At 51.0% G+C, this 19,929-nt stretch overlaps 1 protein-coding gene across 3 annotated transcripts in view; it reads left to right on the forward strand.

The window, feature by feature from the left end:
* The window catches only part of KLHL22 (kelch like family member 22), a 33,770-nt gene extending 14,099 nt beyond the window's left edge, over window positions 1-19,671 (forward strand). For all 3 annotated transcript variants that reach the window (XM_081036574.1, XM_081036573.1, XM_081036572.1), the window contains exons 3-7: window positions 365-530; window positions 3,696-4,414; window positions 10,366-10,558; window positions 16,091-16,324; window positions 18,716-19,671. In XM_081036574.1, coding sequence (XP_080892700.1) covers window positions 365-530; window positions 3,696-4,414; window positions 10,366-10,558; window positions 16,091-16,324; window positions 18,716-19,081 — 1,678 coding nt within the window. In that variant the 3' untranslated portion in view covers window positions 19,082-19,671. The remainder of the gene's footprint in view (window positions 1-364; window positions 531-3,695; window positions 4,415-10,365; window positions 10,559-16,090; window positions 16,325-18,715) is intronic.
* The last annotated feature ends 258 nt before the right edge of the window (window positions 19,672-19,929 follow it).

Here is a 19,929-nt window from a genome sequence, read left to right on the forward strand (position 1 = left end):
ATATAGCGAATAGAACGATTTACCGTTTTCCATTCATTCATCCTTTCATAACAGGCTCTGGGCTGCTGCTGTGATCTAGAAAGTGAATTAGTGGATGCAGCAAAAAGCACGCCAGACATGTTCACATGTGACTCCCGGGGGCACATGAAACTGGAGACAGAGCAGTTTCTAGGATGGCTGCCCACACTTGGTCAGGAGCTTTTGGCTGCCTTTCATGGGATGACTCAGGACTCGGAGCAAGCCAGTGTCCTGTCGCGCACTGATGCTGGTCCGCCCGCTCCTTGCTCCAGACACTCACACTCTCGGCAGCCTGGGCTTTGTCCCGATGAGTAAAACTCCACTGTCTCGTGTCTTCACTTTGCAGAGGAATGTTTGCTGGGGGATTGAAGGAGATGGAACAGGAAGAGGTCCTCATCCACGGCGTCTCATACAATGCCATGTGCCAAATCCTGCATTTCATATACACCTCCGAGCTGGAGCTCAGCCTGAGCAATGTCCAGGAGACACTGGTCGCCGCTTGCCAGCTTCAGGTGAGGCGCACCTCCTTGGAGCAAGGAGACCCGTGTCCAGGTGGGGTTTCCCTGGGTGCCCACGAGGCATTGTGTGAGAGTGGGTCAGCCAGGCAAGGACACTGGGCAGTAAGGGAGACTGGAGCCAGAGGGAGGCCCTTGGGTGGTTCTTGGCTCAGCCAGCTCTGGGCGCTGAAGTGGAGCTGCTCCGAAGGCCTCCAGGCCCGGGTTCCTCTTCTGCCTCTGCCCTCTGCGCTTCTGCTGGTTCCTTCCCCTCTCCTAGGTCTCCCTGTTGCAGAAAAGATCCCACATGTAAACAAGTGGCCAAGTCCCAGTGTGTGACGTCCGGTGTGTGCTGACATCTCTCGAAGCTGAGCTCCCCTCGCCGGTGCCGCCCGGGCTCTTTCTGCCTGTCCTTTGGGCTGGTCTTGTTAATCTCAAACTACTTTCCCCTTTGTTATTACACTTTAAGTACTTGTTTTCCTACAGAATTCAAAAAGCTTTCCAAGGCTTTGACAGTGTGACTTACACTTGAGAAGATGTATTAACTCTTGGTGGTGTTGATGCCGTGGCCCAGGCTGGGCCTGCACGTGCCTTTGCTCTCGAGCTGTCCGTGAGGCGGCCTTGTCCGGTTTGAGACACATCTCTTCCCACGTTTCTTGAAAGTGAAACTAAATACTACGCGGAGTTCATTATCCCGACCTTTTTTTAGGTCAGAACTTTGGGGGCAATCAGAAAAAACTCAAGTCATAGGAAAACCAACCTGTTCAGCGGTGTCTGGAGGCCCTGCCCTGCGTGGCTGGGTCACGGCAGCTCCCTGTGCCATTATCCTCAGTGACGGGTGGGAGGCACTCGACCCCTGCGTGTTGGGTGGGTTTGAGTAAGGCTTGTCTGGCGGATGGGTAGGTGGAGTTGAGCCAGAGCGGCCTTTATGACAGGAGAATTTCCCTGCCTTCTTTTATTCCAAGTGTCCCCTTCTTAGTCTTCTGTCCCCACTTCCTGGTCCTTGTTGCTTTGGGAACCCTCCTCCGGTTCTCGTAACACTTCACATCAGCTGCCTCCAGCTCTCCACCCAGGGGCTCACCGTCAGCGTTGTCTCCTCCTCACCAGACGCTTCTCTCCCCTCCGCTGGTCCATCTGTCCTACGCCCATTCTGCTAGAGCCTCCGTGTGTCCTTCAGCCCTTCCATCTTCCTTCTCCTTGTCGGTGTTTGGACAAATCATCCGTGTAAATATTACCTGTAGCTATCTCCGTTCTCTGATTCCAGGTCCTCACCCTTGTCCTGGCCTCCACCTGCCCGTGTGTACCTCCATCATGCACAGCGACACCAAACCAGCCTCCCAAACGCTGCTTTCTGTCTCCCAGCCGTCCGCTCAGAGACCTGCTGTTTCCCCTCGCACCCACGGCAGAGGTTCTGGCCAGTGTCCCTTAGCACCTTAGTGTTTATGAGGCCATTTCAGGGGGCAGCATGGGAGAGGGAGCCCCCACTTCACCTTGAGCAGCCTAGCCTTGTTGTATTTTTAATTTTAATTTGTTGTATTTTTGTATTTTCAATCACTGTTTCTCTGCAATGACGTTTTTAAAGCCCGTCCCACTTGGCATAACAGTTCCCAGTCCCTAGGCTCAGCAGATCATGCTGCTTCAGCCACCGGCTGGTAGTGGCTTGTCCCCCAGGTGCTGTGCTCTGCGCTAGCTTAGGATCGGACGCTTCATGGTGTCCCCAGGGACCTGGGTTTGAATCCCAGCAACACCGCCCCCCTGAGTCACTCCCAGGAAATGAGTTCCCTCTCTGAGCCTCTGGTGGGGCTCCTGCATGGGGTGGGCCTGGGGGCATTCCTCTGTGAGAGTCCACCCAGCAGAGGGCCCTCTGCTCTGATGATGGGGACGGGAAGTTGAAGGCGACATGGTCCTGTGCAGGCGGCTTAGCTTCTGCAGGAGCTGCTCCTCACACCTGCTCAGGGCCCTTTGCTCTCACCTTCTACTCAGAACCTGGTCCTCGGTGTCCTGCCCACCACAAATCAGAAATGGTATTTTAGAAAGAATAAGCATAGCAGAAGCGAGGGCTAAGAGAGAAAAGGATGGTCGAGTGAAGATTTCCGGGCCTGACAAAGCACTCGGGGGATATTCCATGTGGGGAAACCCGTGCCTGGCACTTCGCAGGTTGCCATTCAGCCCTGAACAATGTCTTGAATCAGACAAAATAAAACTAAAAAGGCTTTAAATGTTTCTTAATAAGCTTCAGATACCCGCAGAATTACTATATGTGTACTGGTCAATCTGTTGATGCTGGATAAATGAGGTCTTCCCATTTTTAGAGAAATTCTAAAATCCTGTTTTCCTACAGAACTTGGCAGTACCTGTGCAGCGCTCCCTGAGCCCTTACCTCTGTCTCCTTTAGTCTGTTGTGCTTTGCTTGTTTAATCAGAGGGTGCCCCTTAATCCTGTGGCCCAGTTCTCGGCTCCCTCCTAAGTGCCATCCTCTCTCTTACTCTCTTTCCAACCCACCGGTTCTTCTCCACGGTCAGGAAAGGGAAGATGCAGGACCAAGGGTGTCCCCGTGCTACGACACATGGGCCTTTGCCCCCGGGCAGGATGGCTTCTCGCTTTTTCAGAACTCGGGGTGCTGGCCAAGTGTCTGGAATGCCCTGCTGGCGGTTCTTAGCATGTGGGCAGCTTGGGGCCCTTCTCCTGAGATGGAGTGAGTTCCCTGGGCCCAAAGCTTGGACTGGCCCTCCTGTTGTGGGGGTTGTGACAGGAGAAAGGAGCTGAGTGTCTCTTAGAGAGCTAGGGGGGGTGGGGGCAGGTCCCGGGTGCACATTCCCAACCAGCTTCTCTGGAGATCCAGTACTTTTGATCTAAAAGACAACTGACATTTATCAGGGGTCTGCTCTGTGCCAAGGAGTTCCTACGTGTGACGTCATTTGTAATCACTTTATCCCTTCCTGATAGATGAAACTGAGGCTCTGAAAAGAGATCACTCATGAGCCAGGATTGAAACCCAGTCCATTGCAGTGAGCCCCAGTTGTCTGTAGTGTTGGAGCAGCCGTGCTAGGCTCTGCTCCAGGAAAGGTTAGGGGTGTTTGAGGGGGGCCCGCTGCAGAGGACCGCCGGGTCTTCTGCGCCGTCATTGTCTTCTGCACGCAGACACTGTTTCCCAGGCTTGAATGGGTCTTGTCCTCTTCGCAGATCCCAGAAATCATCCACTTCTGTTGTGATTTCCTCATGTCCTGGGTGGACGAGGAGAATATCCTAGATGTTTACCGGCTGGCAGAGCTTTTTGACTTGAGCCGTCTGACAGAGCAGTTGGATACGTACATCCTGAAAAACTTTGTGGCCTTCTCAAGGACTGACAAGTACCGTCAGCTGCCCCTGGAGAAGGTCTACTCCCTGCTCAGCAGCAATCGCCTAGAGGTTTCCTGCGAGACCGAGGTGTACGAGGGCGCCCTACTGTACCATTACACCCTGGAGCAGGTGCAGGCCGACCAGATCTCACTGCACGAGGCCCCCAAGCTCCTGGAGACAGTGCGCTTTCCCCTGATGGAAGCTGAGGTCCTCCAGCGGCTGCACGACAAGCTGGACCCCAGCCCGCTGAGGGACACAGTGGCCAATGCGCTCATGTACCACCAGAACGAGAGCCTGCAGCCCAGCCTGCAGGGCCCGCAGACAGAGCTGCGGTCGGACTTCCAGTGCGTCGTGGGCTTTGGGGGCATTCACTCCACGCCGTCCACCGTCCTCAGCGACCAGACCAAGTACCTGAACCCGCTGCTGGGGGAGTGGAAGAACCTCACTGCTTCCCTGGCGCCACGCATGTCCAATCAGGGCATCGCGGTGCTCAACAACTTCGTGTATCTGATTGGAGGGGACAACGACGTGCAGGGCTTCCGCGCCGAGTCTCGATGCTGGAGGTGAGAGGGGGCCCGGCCGTGCCTTGGTCTGCGAGGGATGCTGGCACGCGGGAGTGTGGGCTCAGAGGGCTGGGTAGGGAGTGGGTTCCGCAATCGCACGGCACCGTGGGCGGAAAGGTGGTCAGCCTTTGAAATGAATCTGTGCCTTGCTGGGGCCCCCTGTTTTGTGGAATAAAGTCCAGGTTAATTCGGAGAATGCAGAGGGCAGTGAGATAGGGAAAAGGGGACCTGGCATGCTCTATTGTGCTTTTGTCCCCTTCTTAGAAACCCACTCAGCCTGGATCACACTCTGCTATCTTGTCGGTGAGGGGCTGGGTTGTGACTATACACTCGGCTGAGCACAAGGAGGGGAGCCAGTGACAGGAAGGGTGGTTGGGCCTCAGAAGGCAGGGACCTGGGAGCTGGGAGCACTGGAGAGGGCAGCGGCTCCTTCCATCTTGCCCTCTCGAGCTTTGACATGTTCTGTCCCAGCTTCCCTTTGCCTGTCTGCTTCGCTCTTCTCCTGGCCACAGGCCTGTGCTGGAGGATGGCTTCCTGTTGCTGCTGCTCTGCCAACTGCACAGTCCTCAGCGCAGGGGAGCAGGAAAGGCTGACAGGCATGGCGGCACCTCATGCCACATGCCCCTCCCACCCCCCTGTCATCAGCCATGTGCTGGCCAAGAGGTCCCCGGAGGAGGCAGTTTTCCAAGAAGGGGTTTTACGGGCTGCCATGGTCCTAGGAGGTTTTAGCTGTCAGTCCATGAGGCTGTGGTCCCACAAATCCATTTCTTTGGGCAGAGCAAAGGAAGTAGGGCAAATCCCTGCAGCCTCAGCTATAGTTAGGTTTCCAGGCCCCCCTCCCCTGTACTGTAGTTTGATTTGTTGGGATTTGGTGTATATGGGAAGTTTCACCCACCCTGCCCCCTCTTCCCTTCTCCCCCCTCCCCCCCCACACATACACACACACAAGCTGAAAGATGGCACTGCAGAGAGAGGAAGATTGCTAACTGCTTCCGGCCTCTGTGAACTAGGTGCTGACCAAGTTTATGTCTATGTTTTCGTCATCTTGGGTGTGGAAGGTTCGAGCTGGGAGGGAGGGGGAGGTTTGGCCTGGCTCTGCCTCTCAGAAGCTAGCATGGTGGCCAGGGCTGAGGAGGAGGCAGCTGTTCCTCTGCCATCTCTGATCTCCTGGCCCAGCAAGTGATAACCTTGTTAAACCAATGAGACCCAAAGCTTGGCAGCACGCTGTGGTCAAACAGGAGCACGTGTGAGCTCTGAAAGGTAGAAACAGTACCTTTCTTCAGTAATACCAAATGCTGTCGCAGAGGGTGTGGTAGCACCAGGTTCAGGCTCCAGTCCAGCCAAGGCTCGAAGCTTCTTTTTTAGGGAGCTCAGCTTCTCGGTTGGAAGACCAAGGCCAGACCTCCCTGCTGAGCAAACCCCAGGCATCTCCAGTGTGTTGTGGCCTCTAGCCCTCAGCACATGGTGAGGTGACTGTACTTCAGGGAGGCCTCAGTGTGACAGCGAGGGGTGCTGATGGCCGGTGGTCTGTCTTGTTACAGGCAATTTCACTCACGACGGTTCTAAATATCCCTTTCTTGAACATGTGCTGTGAGACCCAAGCCAGACTCTGGAAAACGCTGGTATCAGCCCGTGTGATGTATAACCTCAAAATCCAATCAGGAAAAGGGGGGTGGGGGGAGGGAGATAAGGGTAAGGGGGATCAAATATATGGTGATGGAAGGAGAACTGACTCTGGGTGGTGAACACACAATGGGATTTATAGATGATGTAATACAGAATTGTACACCTGAAATTATGTAATTTCATTAACAACTGTCATCCCAATAAATTTAAAAAAATCCAATCAAGAGATTGGGCCACTGTGGCGGGTGGGGTTGTGAGGCCTGCCTGGCAGGAGCAGGCATCAGTGAGTGGCTGGGGTTCAGAACGTCTGGAGAGGTGGCAGGGAGGGCCCCAGGTCTGTCTCTACAGAGTGAGTTTCTCCCAGTGAACTCGAAGCTGCCAGGTGGATCTTAATTTGAGTGATTTAAGAGTTTGGTTCTCTCCTCCCCTTTCCCCTTCCATAGTTCACCAGCCATAGAATCCATAGACTCTCAGAATATAAGAAAACAAGAATTTGCAGTAAACTAGGGTTTGCATTTTAGAGAGCTATCGATTTTCCAGATTATACCTTCAAGCACTGGTATAGAAACTATATAAATAGTTACCTTTCTTGGAGCAAATTGTATTTGCCTCAGAGCTACCACTGTTTCTCTTTTCTTTCTCCGTTACATCTATTGTCCACATTGCTTTTGTACCTTTTCCGTAGCTGTGGCTCTGGGCTGCTGAAGACTGACTGCATGGCTTACCCGGTCGGAGCCGGTTCCATGTTGCCACGTGCCCTTACTTTGCTTAGAAGAATAATGTGGTTTTCTCTTTAAGCATTTCCATGACTATTCATATTTTAAAGTATATTTCAAAAATGTTTTCATTGTCCCACATGGGCCAGTGAGCTGTGCGCTCCACAGCTAGATTGAAAACAACCCGCGGCGGCTGAGCTTCTGGAGGGGCGGCCGGATGGCTCAGGTGGTTAGGGCGCGAGCTCTCAGCAGCAAGGTTGCCTGTTCAATTCCCGTGGGAACGGTGACTGACTTGGAGCTGAGCTGCGCCCTCCATAACTAGATTGAAGGACAATGACTTGGAGCTGATGGGCCCTGGAAAAACACACTGTTCTCCAATAAAAAATTTTTTAAAGTTTTTCTTTAAAAAAAAAAAAAGTTTTAATTGTAATGGACTTTGTTAATAGTCACGGGAATGTTTAAGTCATGGCAATATAGAAGAAAAAGTACTGAATTTAACAGGGACCCCAGAACCTGTTTGTACCAACTCTAGATTTCACTTCTGAGTTGGCAGTAGGATGACCCAAAATCTCCATTACAGTGACTAAAACTGTTTATATCCTTATATGCAGTAATAGAGCTTGTTTTTATTAGAAAAAGAGTATTACTTGGGATTTATTCTGACAGAGTGCAAAATTAATCCAATAAAGAGGAAAATGTGGGATACAGGACACAGTGGGGAGATAAAAAATCACCAAAACGGCGGTTATCTCGAAATTATTGATGTGTGTGTGTGTGTGTGTGTGTGTGTGTGTGTGTGTGTGTGTGTTTCCTTAAATCTGAAACCACAAATCCAAGTGACACTCTGCCTAGGAAGCAATGACGGCAGGAGATCAGAAAGAAGTAAGCGGAAGCATCTGGAGGGTCTTGTCTCACAGATGGAAAATGCTAACATGTGCTTGACTCAAAATAGTGGAGAAGACACTTACACGTGAATGAGAGTCACACACAGGCAAGGCGGTGGAAGGCACCATCCCAGCCGGCTGACGGGGCCTCTGAGTGCTGTGCCCTGGACTGGCCTGGCCCCCTGGCCCCAGCCAGACCTTCACCTGGCTGTGTCCTCGGTCATTCATGTCTCCTGCCACCTCAGGAGGCCCTTCTGGGTCTCCGTAAGACAGCTGCTTTCCCCAGGCCCTGCTGCCGGTGGAGTGCTCTCTCTCCTTACTTGTTTTCCTTTGTGCACTTGTCTACTCTGTTCTCCTCACCGTTTCCCATTCTACAGTGGAACAAAAGGGCTCTTGTCTTGAGTTTTCCTCTGGATCCCAGCACTGAGCCTCCATGTCGGGTGGCCAGTGAACATGTGTAGAGTGAAGGATTGATTTCCCCACTGGTAATCTTACTCCTTTGTGAATTCCTTCATCAGGTCTGCCCTGAGCCAGGTGCTACACTGAGGTGTAGGAACACAGACATGAACCTCAGTCCTTTACAAACTCCCCTCAAGTTAACAAGGATCCTTTTTATGTGCGTTGATCCTTCACGATAGCTTTTCTAGGCAGGTGACATCACGCCATTGGACAGGTGCAGAAACTGAATGAACGTCAAGAATAAAATTGATGCCCACATCCACCCAGCTGCATGGGGGCAGAGCAGGGATTCAGACCTGCGTGTGTGTGAGCCATGTGCACGTTCTCCCTCTCCTGCTGGCCCCTCCGGAGGCAGCCTGGCCGGCAGGGGGGCCGGGCCAGATGGCCTGCGTAGGAACAAGCGGCTGCAAAACGCGTCTAACTTGTGCTTTGGGGCAAAGGATGTATCTGATCTCCTCACCGACCAGCATACGGTACAAGCCAAAGAGAACTTGATTCGGTCTCTTCTGAACCACTTGAAGTTCGACTTGTCCTCTTTGGAGTTGCTTTTCCTGTGGAGAAGTAAAACCTTACCTGAAAGGGGCTACACCTGTGCTGCCTGTTGAGCAGGAGGTTCCAGAAGCAGGCGCTGAGGACAGAGGCCTGGGTGGGTGGAGGCCCAGGGGAAGGGCCAGGTGCAGGGCAGGGAACGAGTGGGCTTCGGGCCTCAGGCTCATGGGGCCCCAGCCCCTCAAGGCTCTGTGATCGTCTGTGTCACTCAAACAGCACACCCCACTGTGGGCCCCCAGAGCTCCAGGCCGGGGGCATGGAGAGAAGCGGTAGAGGCAGTGGGAGGCCTCTGGGAAGTGGGGCGAGCCGGGGTCGGGCCGTGAGTGCTGGAAAGGTGGGTGTGGGTTTGGGCTGTGAAGGGCCTGGGGTGCGGGCTGCGGTGATAGGATCTTACAGTGTGAGCAGGAGCTTTGCTGCTGAGATGGGATCAATAGACAGGAATACGGGGTTCCGTTTAGGACAGATGAGCAGCCCACTGGAGACAGTAGGAGGCCTTTGCAGTGTGGGTCTCAACTGCTGCAGAAAGGGAAGGGTTATACCGTGTTTCCCCACAAAGAAGGCCGAGCCGGACCGTCAGCTCTAATGCGTCTTTTGTAGCGAAAATTAATATAAGACTCTGTCTTGTTTTACTATAATATATAATATGCGTCTTATATAATATAATGTAATATAAGACGGGGTCTTATGTTAATATTTGCTCCAAAAGACGCATTAGAGCTGATGGTCCGGCTCAGCCTTCTTTTCAGGGAAACACGGTGCTTGGTCATCTTGGAGTAGCTGAGGTCACCTGGATTGAGAATGCGAAGCCTTTTGGAAACAGAAGAGGGGGTACGGGGCGCTCTGTGCAAGAGTGCAGGATGCAGCCGCTGCTCGGGGACCAGACTTGTCACAAAGGCTGATAGAGAAGGAAGGAGAGGGCAGGGCTGTGACCTGGATGCTGCAGCGCCGGAAAAGGCGCGTGAAGGGGGCCTGTGTCAGGAGAACAGCTGTGGTCACCATGCTCACAGCGTGCTGGGGCTCCGCACAGGCGGCTTTCCTCCCCTCCACTCCCATGCCCACTCTCCTCAGGGGCCCTGCAGTGCTGCTCCAGCCTCATGGAAGGGCCTAGAACCCCAAAGGGCCCCACCCTCGTGGTGCCCACAGTCCAGTATGGTAGACAGTGCTTCTGCTCCCAGAGAGGGAGACCTGGAGAAGTGGAGAGGATGGCCCCTGGGGAGGTCTGGAACTCAGGAGGTGCACGAGGGAGTGATGGGTGGTCTGTGACAGGAGCGCCATGGGCACTGGGTACATGGCATGCTTGGGCGGACCACACGTCAGGGAGTGTTGGGGTCGACTGGGGTGCCTGCCATAATTCTCAGCCGTCCTGAAGGAGGGCAGGGCTCTGGGGTCCACGAGGTGAGACAGGTGAGATGGAGACAGCTGTAGGAAGAGCCCTCGGGCAGCCTGGGGGAGACAGTAGGCTGGGGGAGACATCTGAGAGGTTGCACCGGAAGGGACAGCCTTGTGGGCAGAATCCCCGGAGGCCTCTGGCCACGCCTCCCAGGCTGTGTGCTGGGCACACAGCTGCGCTCAGGTGTGGAGCAGCCTGCTGCCATGGCCGGGAGTAGGCGCATGCTTGTGTGTGGCGGCAGCGGTGGGAAGGTTCAGGGGACATGGGAGGAGCAGGAGGTGCTCTCTCCCCTATCAGTGATGTGCTGTCCTTGTGTCACGTCAAAAGGTATGACCCACGGCACAACCGCTGGTTCCAGATCCAGTCCCTGCAGCAGGAGCACGCCGACCTGTGCGTGTGTGTCGTGGGCGGGTACATCTATGCGGTGGCGGGCCGCGACTATCACAGTGACCTGAATGCTGTGGAGCGCTACAACCCCGCCACCAACTCCTGGGCCTACGTGGCCCCGCTCAAGAGGGAGGTAAGGAAGCCCCTCCAAGAGCGGCCTTCTCTCACCTGCTTTTCTTCCCTAGGTTTGCACAGTGAGTAGAATCAGGCCCAGCGAGCAGTCTGCGTCCCTCCAAAGACCCTGCGCTGAGAGTGGGATGGGGGATCCCTGAGGTTCCACCAGCTGCCTGGGGAGAGCCTCCTCAAGCGTCCACACCCCATCCTCCAGAATTTCCTCCCGTTCTGGGTCTTGCCACCTTGGCTCCAGGAAGCTGCTTTAACCCTGAATGTCAAGTGTACTGTAGATGGAAAGCTTCCCCTTATCTGTCCCCCAGCACAGCTGAGATGAGCTAGGATGTGTTCAAGGATGTTAAGCCGGAGATATGAGGCCTCAGAATCCTGTCTTCTCTCCTACAGGACCCCTGGAGTGTGGAGCCTTCATTTCAGAATATATAGTTTGCATATTTCGTTTTGTTTTAAATTGCGTGCCTCCTGCACAGTACCTTGGTTTGTTCCAATTTGAAGATGTTTAAAATTATGTTCCTTGTGCAAAGGCGATGCTTTAGAGAAGTGCCTCTTTTTTGTCTTACGGTTTCGGGGTACTTGGATCCTGGCCCCAAAATCAGACATGAGATCCCAGGGCAAGGAAGGGGCCTTGCTGACCCCCGACATTGCAGGTCCCAGCCTCTGAGAGCAGGTTAGGTATGCACCCTGCTAATACCAGCACTGTCGTTTTCAGAGCACCTATGGTATACCTTGATCTCTGAGCACCCCAGAGGTAGTATATGGCAGGAAGGACATGTGTGCGGCTCTGCTCCAGGCTCTGCTGCACTACTAGCTCTGGGACCTTGGCAGGAACTCCTGCCTTTCTGAACCTCTTTTCACACACCTCCCCTCTTTATCTTTCACCCTTTCCTTGTGCCCCAGGACTTTGACCTCGGGGACTGGGGTTTCTCGATGGGTCCAGCTCCTCTCCAAGACCAGGGTCTCCCACCATGGTTTCTCCCAGCCAGGGAAAGCTGGCCGGTTCCGTGCTCCTCAGCTTCTTTGGGAAGGAAGCTCCTCTGGAGGGCTACTCCCTATCTCCATCCTGGAGAAAGATTTTGCACAAGAATGATCAGAGTCCTTGAGACCTGGGGGATGAGGATAAATGCCTGAATTCCCTTCTGAAAGGGTGTGAGTGGGAGTGAGAGGGTTTTCTCCTGGGTGCATGGGGGAGGGGCTCAGGGGTTCTTTGTCTGGAGCCGCAGTTCCCCAGCGTGGCCACAGAGGGTCAGCCTCGGCCTTCATCCCGCTTCTTGACTGCCAGTGTGCTTTCCTTTATACGTTCATTCATTCAGTAACTATTTACTAAGTACCCTATACCAAGACCTGGGGATGCTTTGGTGACAAGAAATGACAAAGGTTCCCCTGTGGTGTTGACAGCCTAGCAGGAGAGATTACTGTTAACCACTAAACAAACCAGTAAAGTAATTGCCAGTTGTGGGAAGTGTGATGCAGCCATTTAGAGAGAGAGGAAGGACCTTCCAGACCAGGATATTCTGAGAATCGGGAAGCATGGGAAGTGCTTGTGAAAATAAGAGGGAGCAGGAGCAAGGACAGCAGTTCCTGGGCCGTGTGTGATACAGGCAGAGGCAGTGGTGGCTCATGCTAGGGTGGAGACTGTTGGAGAAGGAAGGACAGGGACAGTTTCGAAGTATAGTTTGTAGGTAAACTGATCAGACTGTTGAAAACTAGTAAGCAACACATTACCAAATAATCCATCGGCCAGAGGGAAGTAATAAAAATACCTTGAACTGAATGAAAATGAAAAGACAACACGTCAAAATTTGTGGCACCTAGCTAAAGCTGTGCTACCAGGAAATTTTGTAGTACTAAAAGCATACATTTGATAGGGAAAACATCTCAAATCCGTAATCTAAACTCCTACCTCTAGAAAACAAAGAGCAAAATATACCCAAATCAAGCAGAAGAAAAGAAATAATAAAGTTAAGAGCAGCAGTCAATGAAATTAAAAGCAGATAAACAATAGAGAAAATCAAAGAACTGGTTCTTTCACAAGATCGATAAAATTAAACTTTTAGCAAGACTGACTATAAAATAATCAAGAATGAAATGGGGCATTTGATGTTTGGGGCAAACATCAAAAAGATAGTAAGGGAATACTATGAACAACTCTACACATAGAAAGTTGACAACTTAGATGAAATGGACTGATTCCGCAAAAATAATGCAATCTCCACAACTCGTTCAATACACAATATGTGGATAATTTGACTAGCTCTGTGCCTGTTACGGAATGCCCAGCCCCAGGTGATTTCACTGGAGAATTCTATCAAACATTTAAAGAAAAGTTAATGCCAATTCTACATGATTCCCCCTCCCTCCCAGAAAACAGGAGAGAATATACCCCATTTCATCTTAAGGAGTTAATATTAATTACCCTGATACCAACCCCAAACAAAGACTACCAAAACAAGGGGCAAATCTCTTATAAATAGATAAATGAATATCCTTAACAGAAGCAGCAAATAGGATTTAAAAACAAAGCAAACCACCATATCATTACCAAATGGGGTTGATTACAGAGATGGGAGGCTGGTTCCATATTTGAAATTCAATCAGTTTAATTCACCACATTAAAATCATGGTCATGTATCAGTCAATGCAGAAAAAACTTTTAATATCCTTTCATGATCAAACTCTTGAGAAATAGTAGAGGTGAATTTCCTCAACTTGATGAATAGCATCTACAAAAATCCTACTGCTAACATTAGACTTAATAGTGAAAGACTGACTGCTTTCTCCTAAGAGGGAAAACAGGGCAAAGATGTCCGCTGTCACTGCTCTTTTTTCCCCCGCCTTTCTTCTGCCCCGCCCCCCCCCACTCCGGTTCAAGCTGTTTCTTAGTCTAGTTGTGTAGGACACAGCTCCCTGGCCCATGCTGGTGTTATGAGCCTTGTGCTCCGCCCCCCCCACCCCCCGCTGAGATAGTCAGCTGCTGGTCGTCGGTCACCTGCTCATAGCAGCTCTCGCTAGCTGCCGGCCACTCATGCTGGCCACCGGCCTCTTGGCGGCACATGGCAGCCCACGGCAGCCCACGGCAGCTCACGCCAACCTCCGGCTGCTCACGGCAGCCCAGCCCAAGAGAGAGCTGTTGTTCACAATCTTAGATGTAGAGGGCGCAGCTCACTGGTCCATGTGGGAATCAAACTGGCGACCTTGGCGTTAGGAGCACAGCGCTCCAACCACCTGAGCACCAGGCCGGTCCAACCACTCTTAATTCAGCGGAGTCCTGGAAATTCTAGCCAGTGTAATGTGGCAAGAAAAGAAAATAAAGGCATGCAAATTGAAAAGGGAGAGAGAAAACTGATCCTACATATGATAAATTGCCAAAAATCTAAAGGAATTAACCCTCCCCCATAAAAATCCTAGCACAAATAAGTGAGTTCAGCAAGATTGCCGGATATAAGATAAACATACAAAAATCAGTTGTACAATGAACACATGGACACAAATTAAAAATACGCCACTTACATTTGCTCAGGAAAATTAAGTGCTTAGGTATAAATCTAACAAAACATTTACAGGATTTATATGCCGAAAATTACAAGATGCTGATGAAAGAAGATGTAAATGAAGAGACATACCATGTTCATGAATTGGAAGACTCGAATAACAAAAATGCAGTTCTTTACAAATTGATCATTATTTAACTCAATTCCCATCAAAATCCCAGCAAGTGTTTTTGTATATAATAGAGGTTATTCTGAAATTTATATGGAAAGGCAAAGGATCTAGACTAGCTCAAATAATTTTTAAAAAGAATAAAGTGAGAAGAATCAGTCTACCCAATTTCAAGACTTGCTACCTAGCTACAGTAATCACCACTATGGTATTGATGGAGGGAGAGACACATAGATAAATCGAACAGAATAAGAAATCCAGAAATAGATGCACAAAAATATGCCCAGGTGATATTTTTTTTTAAAAACCTTACATCCATCTTATTTTTGACAAAGGCACAAAAGCAAATGAGTAGAAGAAAGATAATCTATGAAGAAATGATACTAGAACAATTGGACATTCATAGGCAAACATTGAACACCAACCTGTCTCAAACCTTATACAAAAATTAACTGAAAATGACTTATGGACTTAAATGTAAAAACTATAAATCTTTTAGGCAAAATATGGATGAAAATCTTTAGAACTTAGGGCTAGGCAATGAGTAATTAGAATTGATCCCCAAAGCATGAGCCATAAAAACAAACTGATAAATTGGACTTAGTCAAAATCACGAACTTTTGCTGTGAAAGACCCCGTTACGATGAAAGGACTGACTCTGGGTGGTGAACACACAATGGGATTTATAGATGATATAATACAGAATTGTATACCTGAAATCTATGTAAATTTACTAACAATTGTCACCCCAATAAATCTAATTAAAAAAAAAGATGAAAGGAGAGCTGCAGAGTGGGAGAAATATTTGTAAACCGCGTATCTGACAAGGGACTAATATCTAACACTGAAAGAATTCTCATAACTTGTCAGTAAAACACACACACACACACACACACACACACACACACATTAGAAAGACAGCAAAAGACTTGCGATTTCATTGAGGAGGATACACAGATAGTAGACAAGTACGAGATGTTAACTATCATTAGCCAGTAGGGAAATGCAGGTTAAAGCTACAGTGAGAAAACCACTTCTAAAATGGCTGAAATAAAAAATAAGTGGTAACACTATCTACCTGTGTGGCTCCTCTCCCAACAAACACAGTTCCCTGCGTTGGGGCCCACAGGCACAGCAGGAGGGCCTTGTACAGGGTGGGTGTGAGTGTGTAGGTATGAGATAGGAAGTCCTTTGGGCAGAAGGGACCAATCAGTGTGAAGGGTGCCTGTGGTGGTGGCTGGCTGGGCAGCAAGGTGGTCCCCCACCAGGGTGCAGTGGAAAGCACGAGGAAGGTTGAGGACAAAATCAAAAGCATATTTTATGGTATATTTTTCCCCACACACACAAACCCATATCTAAAGATTGTTCTTGGCGTTTGATTTTGCATCTCACTTTCCTCACCATATCAGGTATTATTTGCAGACAAATGTTTTGAAAGTGGGGTCAGCAGGCCTGGATGATTGGCTGGTCGTTGGGAGTGGGGTGGAGGTGGTGGTGACTGAGGCTGGGTTAGCAGTTCCACGAAGTGCTGTCCCTTCTCCTGTCTCTCTGAGAATGATACTTTGATTTTCTTTGAGTTTCCCTATGTGGATTTCTCCTTTAGGGGCAAGGGAAAGGCAGAGATTCCGTTGTTCCTCTGTGGGAGCTCAGAGTCGTCTCTGGGTCTATAGAATCATTCCCCGTTAGGAAGACGTCAGGGTGGATGACTGGACAGTACGTCCAGCAAAACTCCAGGGAGCGTTCTCGTCAGAACGTGAGAAGGAAGTTGGTGAAGCCAGGAAGTGTCGGGCAATTGTGGGGTATGAGGGGCCTTGGTGAGGGTTTCTGGATGCCCGCCCTCACCCCCCTTTGGTTCCTGCTCTCTTGGTGGCCCGGGCAGGTGTACGCGCACGCGGGTGCTGCCCTAGAGGGGAGGATGTACATCACCTGTGGCCGCAGAGGGGAGGACTACCTGAAAGAGACCCACTGCTATGACCCAGACAGCAACACCTGGCACTCGCTGGCCAACGGGCCTGTGCGGCGGGCCTGGCACGGCATGGCCACCCTCCTGGACAAGCTGTACGTGGTCGGGGGCAGCAACAACGACACTGGCTACCGGAGGGATGTGCACCAGGTGAGAGGAGCTGGCTCCCTACACGCAGTGATGCCATTACTGTCGCTGTCAGAGCTTAATGGATGAACAATTAATGGCAGCATGTGCCCTTGTTAAAATTATGTTTTATTCCTTTAGAGCAGTTTTAGGTTCACAGCAAAATTGAACAGAAGACACAGAGATTTCCTACAAGCTCCCATCCCCACGCACGCACCGCCTCCCCCCACCACCTACCTCCCCCGCCAGCAGGGGACATTCGTTACCATCGATGAACTGAAAGTGACACATTACCATCACCTAGGGTCCATCATTTACGTCAGGGTTCAGTCTTGGTACGCATCGTATGGGTTTGGACGAGTGTGTAGCGACATGTTCCCACCATTGTATCATGCAGAATAGTTTCACTTTTTAAATTATGATTAATAACTTTAATTATAAAGTTAATATAACCACATTGCAGAATTTTTAAATAAGTGAGAAGGATGAGGAAAAACACTCATAATCCAGCCCTGTGCCACTGTTTTTTAGTCCTTCTACCTATGCATGGTTTCCACCTAATTGTAATTAAAGAGCATCCCATTCTGCTTCTGGCTGAAGTTCATTCTGGGTGTTTTCCAGTTGATACCCTGTTTCCCCGAAAATAAGACTTAACCTGGACCATCAGCTCTAACGCATCTTTTGGAGCAAAAATTAATATAAGACCTGGTATTATATTTATTATATCATATCATCATATCATATATGTTGAGTCTTATATTAAAATAAGATTGAGTCTTATATTAATTTTTGCTCCAAAAGACACATTAGAGCTGATAAATCCGGCTAGGTCTTATTTTCGGGGAAACACGGAAATCAATCTCCAGAGCCACTCCCCACCCCCACCTCGGTGGCTGTGCAGAATTCTATCAGACTGTTATGTCCTCGGGGTTGGTCTCAGTTTTAACTATTCCTAATTACAGGTAATTATAGAACTTTTCAGGTATTTTGGATTATTTCCTTAGGCTAGAGGAGTGGTTGTCAAGGTATGATCCCCTAACCAGCAGCATTCACATCACGTTAAAACTCATTAGAAATGCAGATTCTCAGGTCCCAGCCCAGACCCACTGAGGAAGCTCTAGGGGTGAGGCTCAGCAATCTGTATTTTAACAGGCCCCCCCAGGGGTGCGACCCACTGGGCTCTAGTGTATTAGTTTCCTGTTTCTGCTTTGACAAATCATCACAAATTTAGCAACTTAAAACAGCATACGTGTATTCTTACAGTTCTGTAGGTTGTTAATCCGACATGGGTCTCACTAGACTAAAATCCAGGTGTCAGTTGGGCCACCTCTCTTTTGTAGAGACCCTAGAGGAGAATCCATGTCTTTGCTCATTCAGGGTGTTGGCAGAATTCGCTTCTTTGTGGTTGTAGGACGGAAGTCCCCATTTCCTTCCTGTTGGTCAATTAAAGGCCCTTCTCCACTTCTAGAGGCCTCTGCATTCCCTGGCACATGGCCGCTTCGTCTTCAAAGCCTATAACAGCAGGTTGTCCTCACTTCTCATCGCTCCTGTCAGACCTTCCCTTCTGCTTTCAAGGGCTTGTACAATTAGATGGGTCCACCTGGAAAATCCAGGATAACCTCCCCATCTCAATGTTCATACCTTTATTCACATCTGCACCGTCCCTTTGGGCAGGTCAAACAACACAAGTTCTAGAGATTAGGGCATGGCCTTCTTTGGAGGGCCAGTACTCTACCATAGCTGGAGAACCAGAGCTGATTATTAAGTCCCAAAAGGTAAGATTTGCATGGCTCTTAATACATATTGCAGAACCGCTTCCCTGGTTTGTCAGACAAGCGCACATTTTCACCAGCATTGGGCTTTCATGATTTTTATTCCCTCAGTGGCTGCTAGTTAACAGTTCATAATTTGTTCCTGACAATCTGTTTTGCATTTCTTGGGTTACTAGTAGGTTGAACATTTTCTTGTGTGTTTGTTTACTGTTTGGGGTAATTTTGAAGACGAGAGCATTGAGGGTCATCATTAGTTAGTAAACAGCTATTTCCACATTTGTCTGCACTTCCCCCTGGTGCGGGCCGCTGTGGGGGAGGTTAAGGTGTGACATGGCACCAGTGTCCTCAGTCAGCTTCAGTCTTGTGGAGGGGAGACAGCCAGCACCCCCCGACGAGGGAAAGTAAAGCATACTAGCTGGAAGGTGGCCACAGGCTAGCTGAGGGCCCTGGAAACGGGACAGAGCGTTAGCCTGGCCTGTGGACGGGGTGTTTTGAGGCTGGCCCTGGCCCCTTCCTCTGGGGGGCAGGGTTTGCCCACAGCCTTGTGGGTCCAGGGCCTGGCTGAGTCCTGCCCTGCTCAGCTGGCCGCGGGCAGGCTGGCAGCCCTGGCCCAGCTGGCTTTACTCAAGCCTTGCCTTTGCAGGTGGCCTGCTACAGCTGCACCTCTGGGCAGTGGTCGTCCGTGTGCCCACTCCCGGCGGGGCACGGTGAACCCGGCATTGCCGTTCTGGACAACAGGATCTATGTGCTGGGCGGCCGTTCGCACAACCGGAGCAGCCGCACTGGGTACGTGCACATCTACGACGTGGAGAAGGACTGCTGGGAGGAGGGGCCCCAGCTGGACAACTCCATCTCGGGCTTGGCCGCCTGTGTGCTCACCCTGCCCCGCTCCCTGCTCCTCGAGGCGCCCCGAGGGACCCCTGACCGCAGCCAGGCGGACCCGGACTTTGCCTCTGAGGTGATGAGTGTGTCTGACTGGGAGGAGTTTGACAACTCCAGCGAGGACTAGGGCTCTGGGCTGGTGTCAGAAGGGAAGGTCGGGCGGCCCACGCCAGAGCACTTTACCCCAGGCCGCGGGGGCCCTTCCTCCTGCCACTCCTGCTGGCTGGCTCCTGCCACCCTTCCTTCACACCAGCCTGCAGCAGGTATTTGCTGGGCCCTGCAGATCCTTACCTGGGGATCACCCTGCAGCGGGAAGTTTTCTGGAAGGCTCTGGTCCTCTGAAGGGTTTTAGTAGGCCTGCTTCCGAGCTCAGACAGGATGTGCTGTTACCAGCTGTCTTGGATTCCCTGCTTTCTGGTTCTGGTCCCTGCTGGGCTAAGATGGTGCCCTTCTCCAAAGGGACCTGGGGACTGGCACCCAGGTGAGGGGGTTGAGGCACATCTAGCCCCCTCTGTGGGCAGGAGGGGGTGGGTGAGCCCCTCGCCTACCCAGCAGCCCGGCGCTTGAGCGATTACGAGCTTTCACGGGCTGGAGAGGGAGCAGAGATGCATAAAAATGCCTGAGACTGGTTCTAATGATAAGCCCTACAGCTGGGCTTTTCTTATCCCATGTTGTTGATAAATGAAATAAATCATCTTACAAAAAGTGTGAATTTTTCCTGTGGCCGTGGCCTCACTTCCTTTCACAGCCTCTCAAGGCTGCAGCACTGGGGAGCATGGGGTTCCGTGCCAGGGCAAATGCTGCTGAGGGCACAGCTCCAGCGTGGGAGCCACGGCCCGAGCTGCTGAGTGGTGGGGGAGGCCAAGAGCACGTCTCGGAGGGAAGAGCACAGTACACCCCCCAGGCTAGGAGGGTTTCACCTGGAGACCCGCCCTGTCTAGTAATAGTAACACGGGGTCGCCCTGCCTGCTCAAG

The sequence above is a fragment of the Rhinolophus hipposideros genome (assembly GCF_964194185.1).
Source record: "Rhinolophus hipposideros genome assembly, chromosome: 24".
Taxonomy (NCBI): Eukaryota; Metazoa; Chordata; class Mammalia; order Chiroptera; family Rhinolophidae; genus Rhinolophus; species Rhinolophus hipposideros.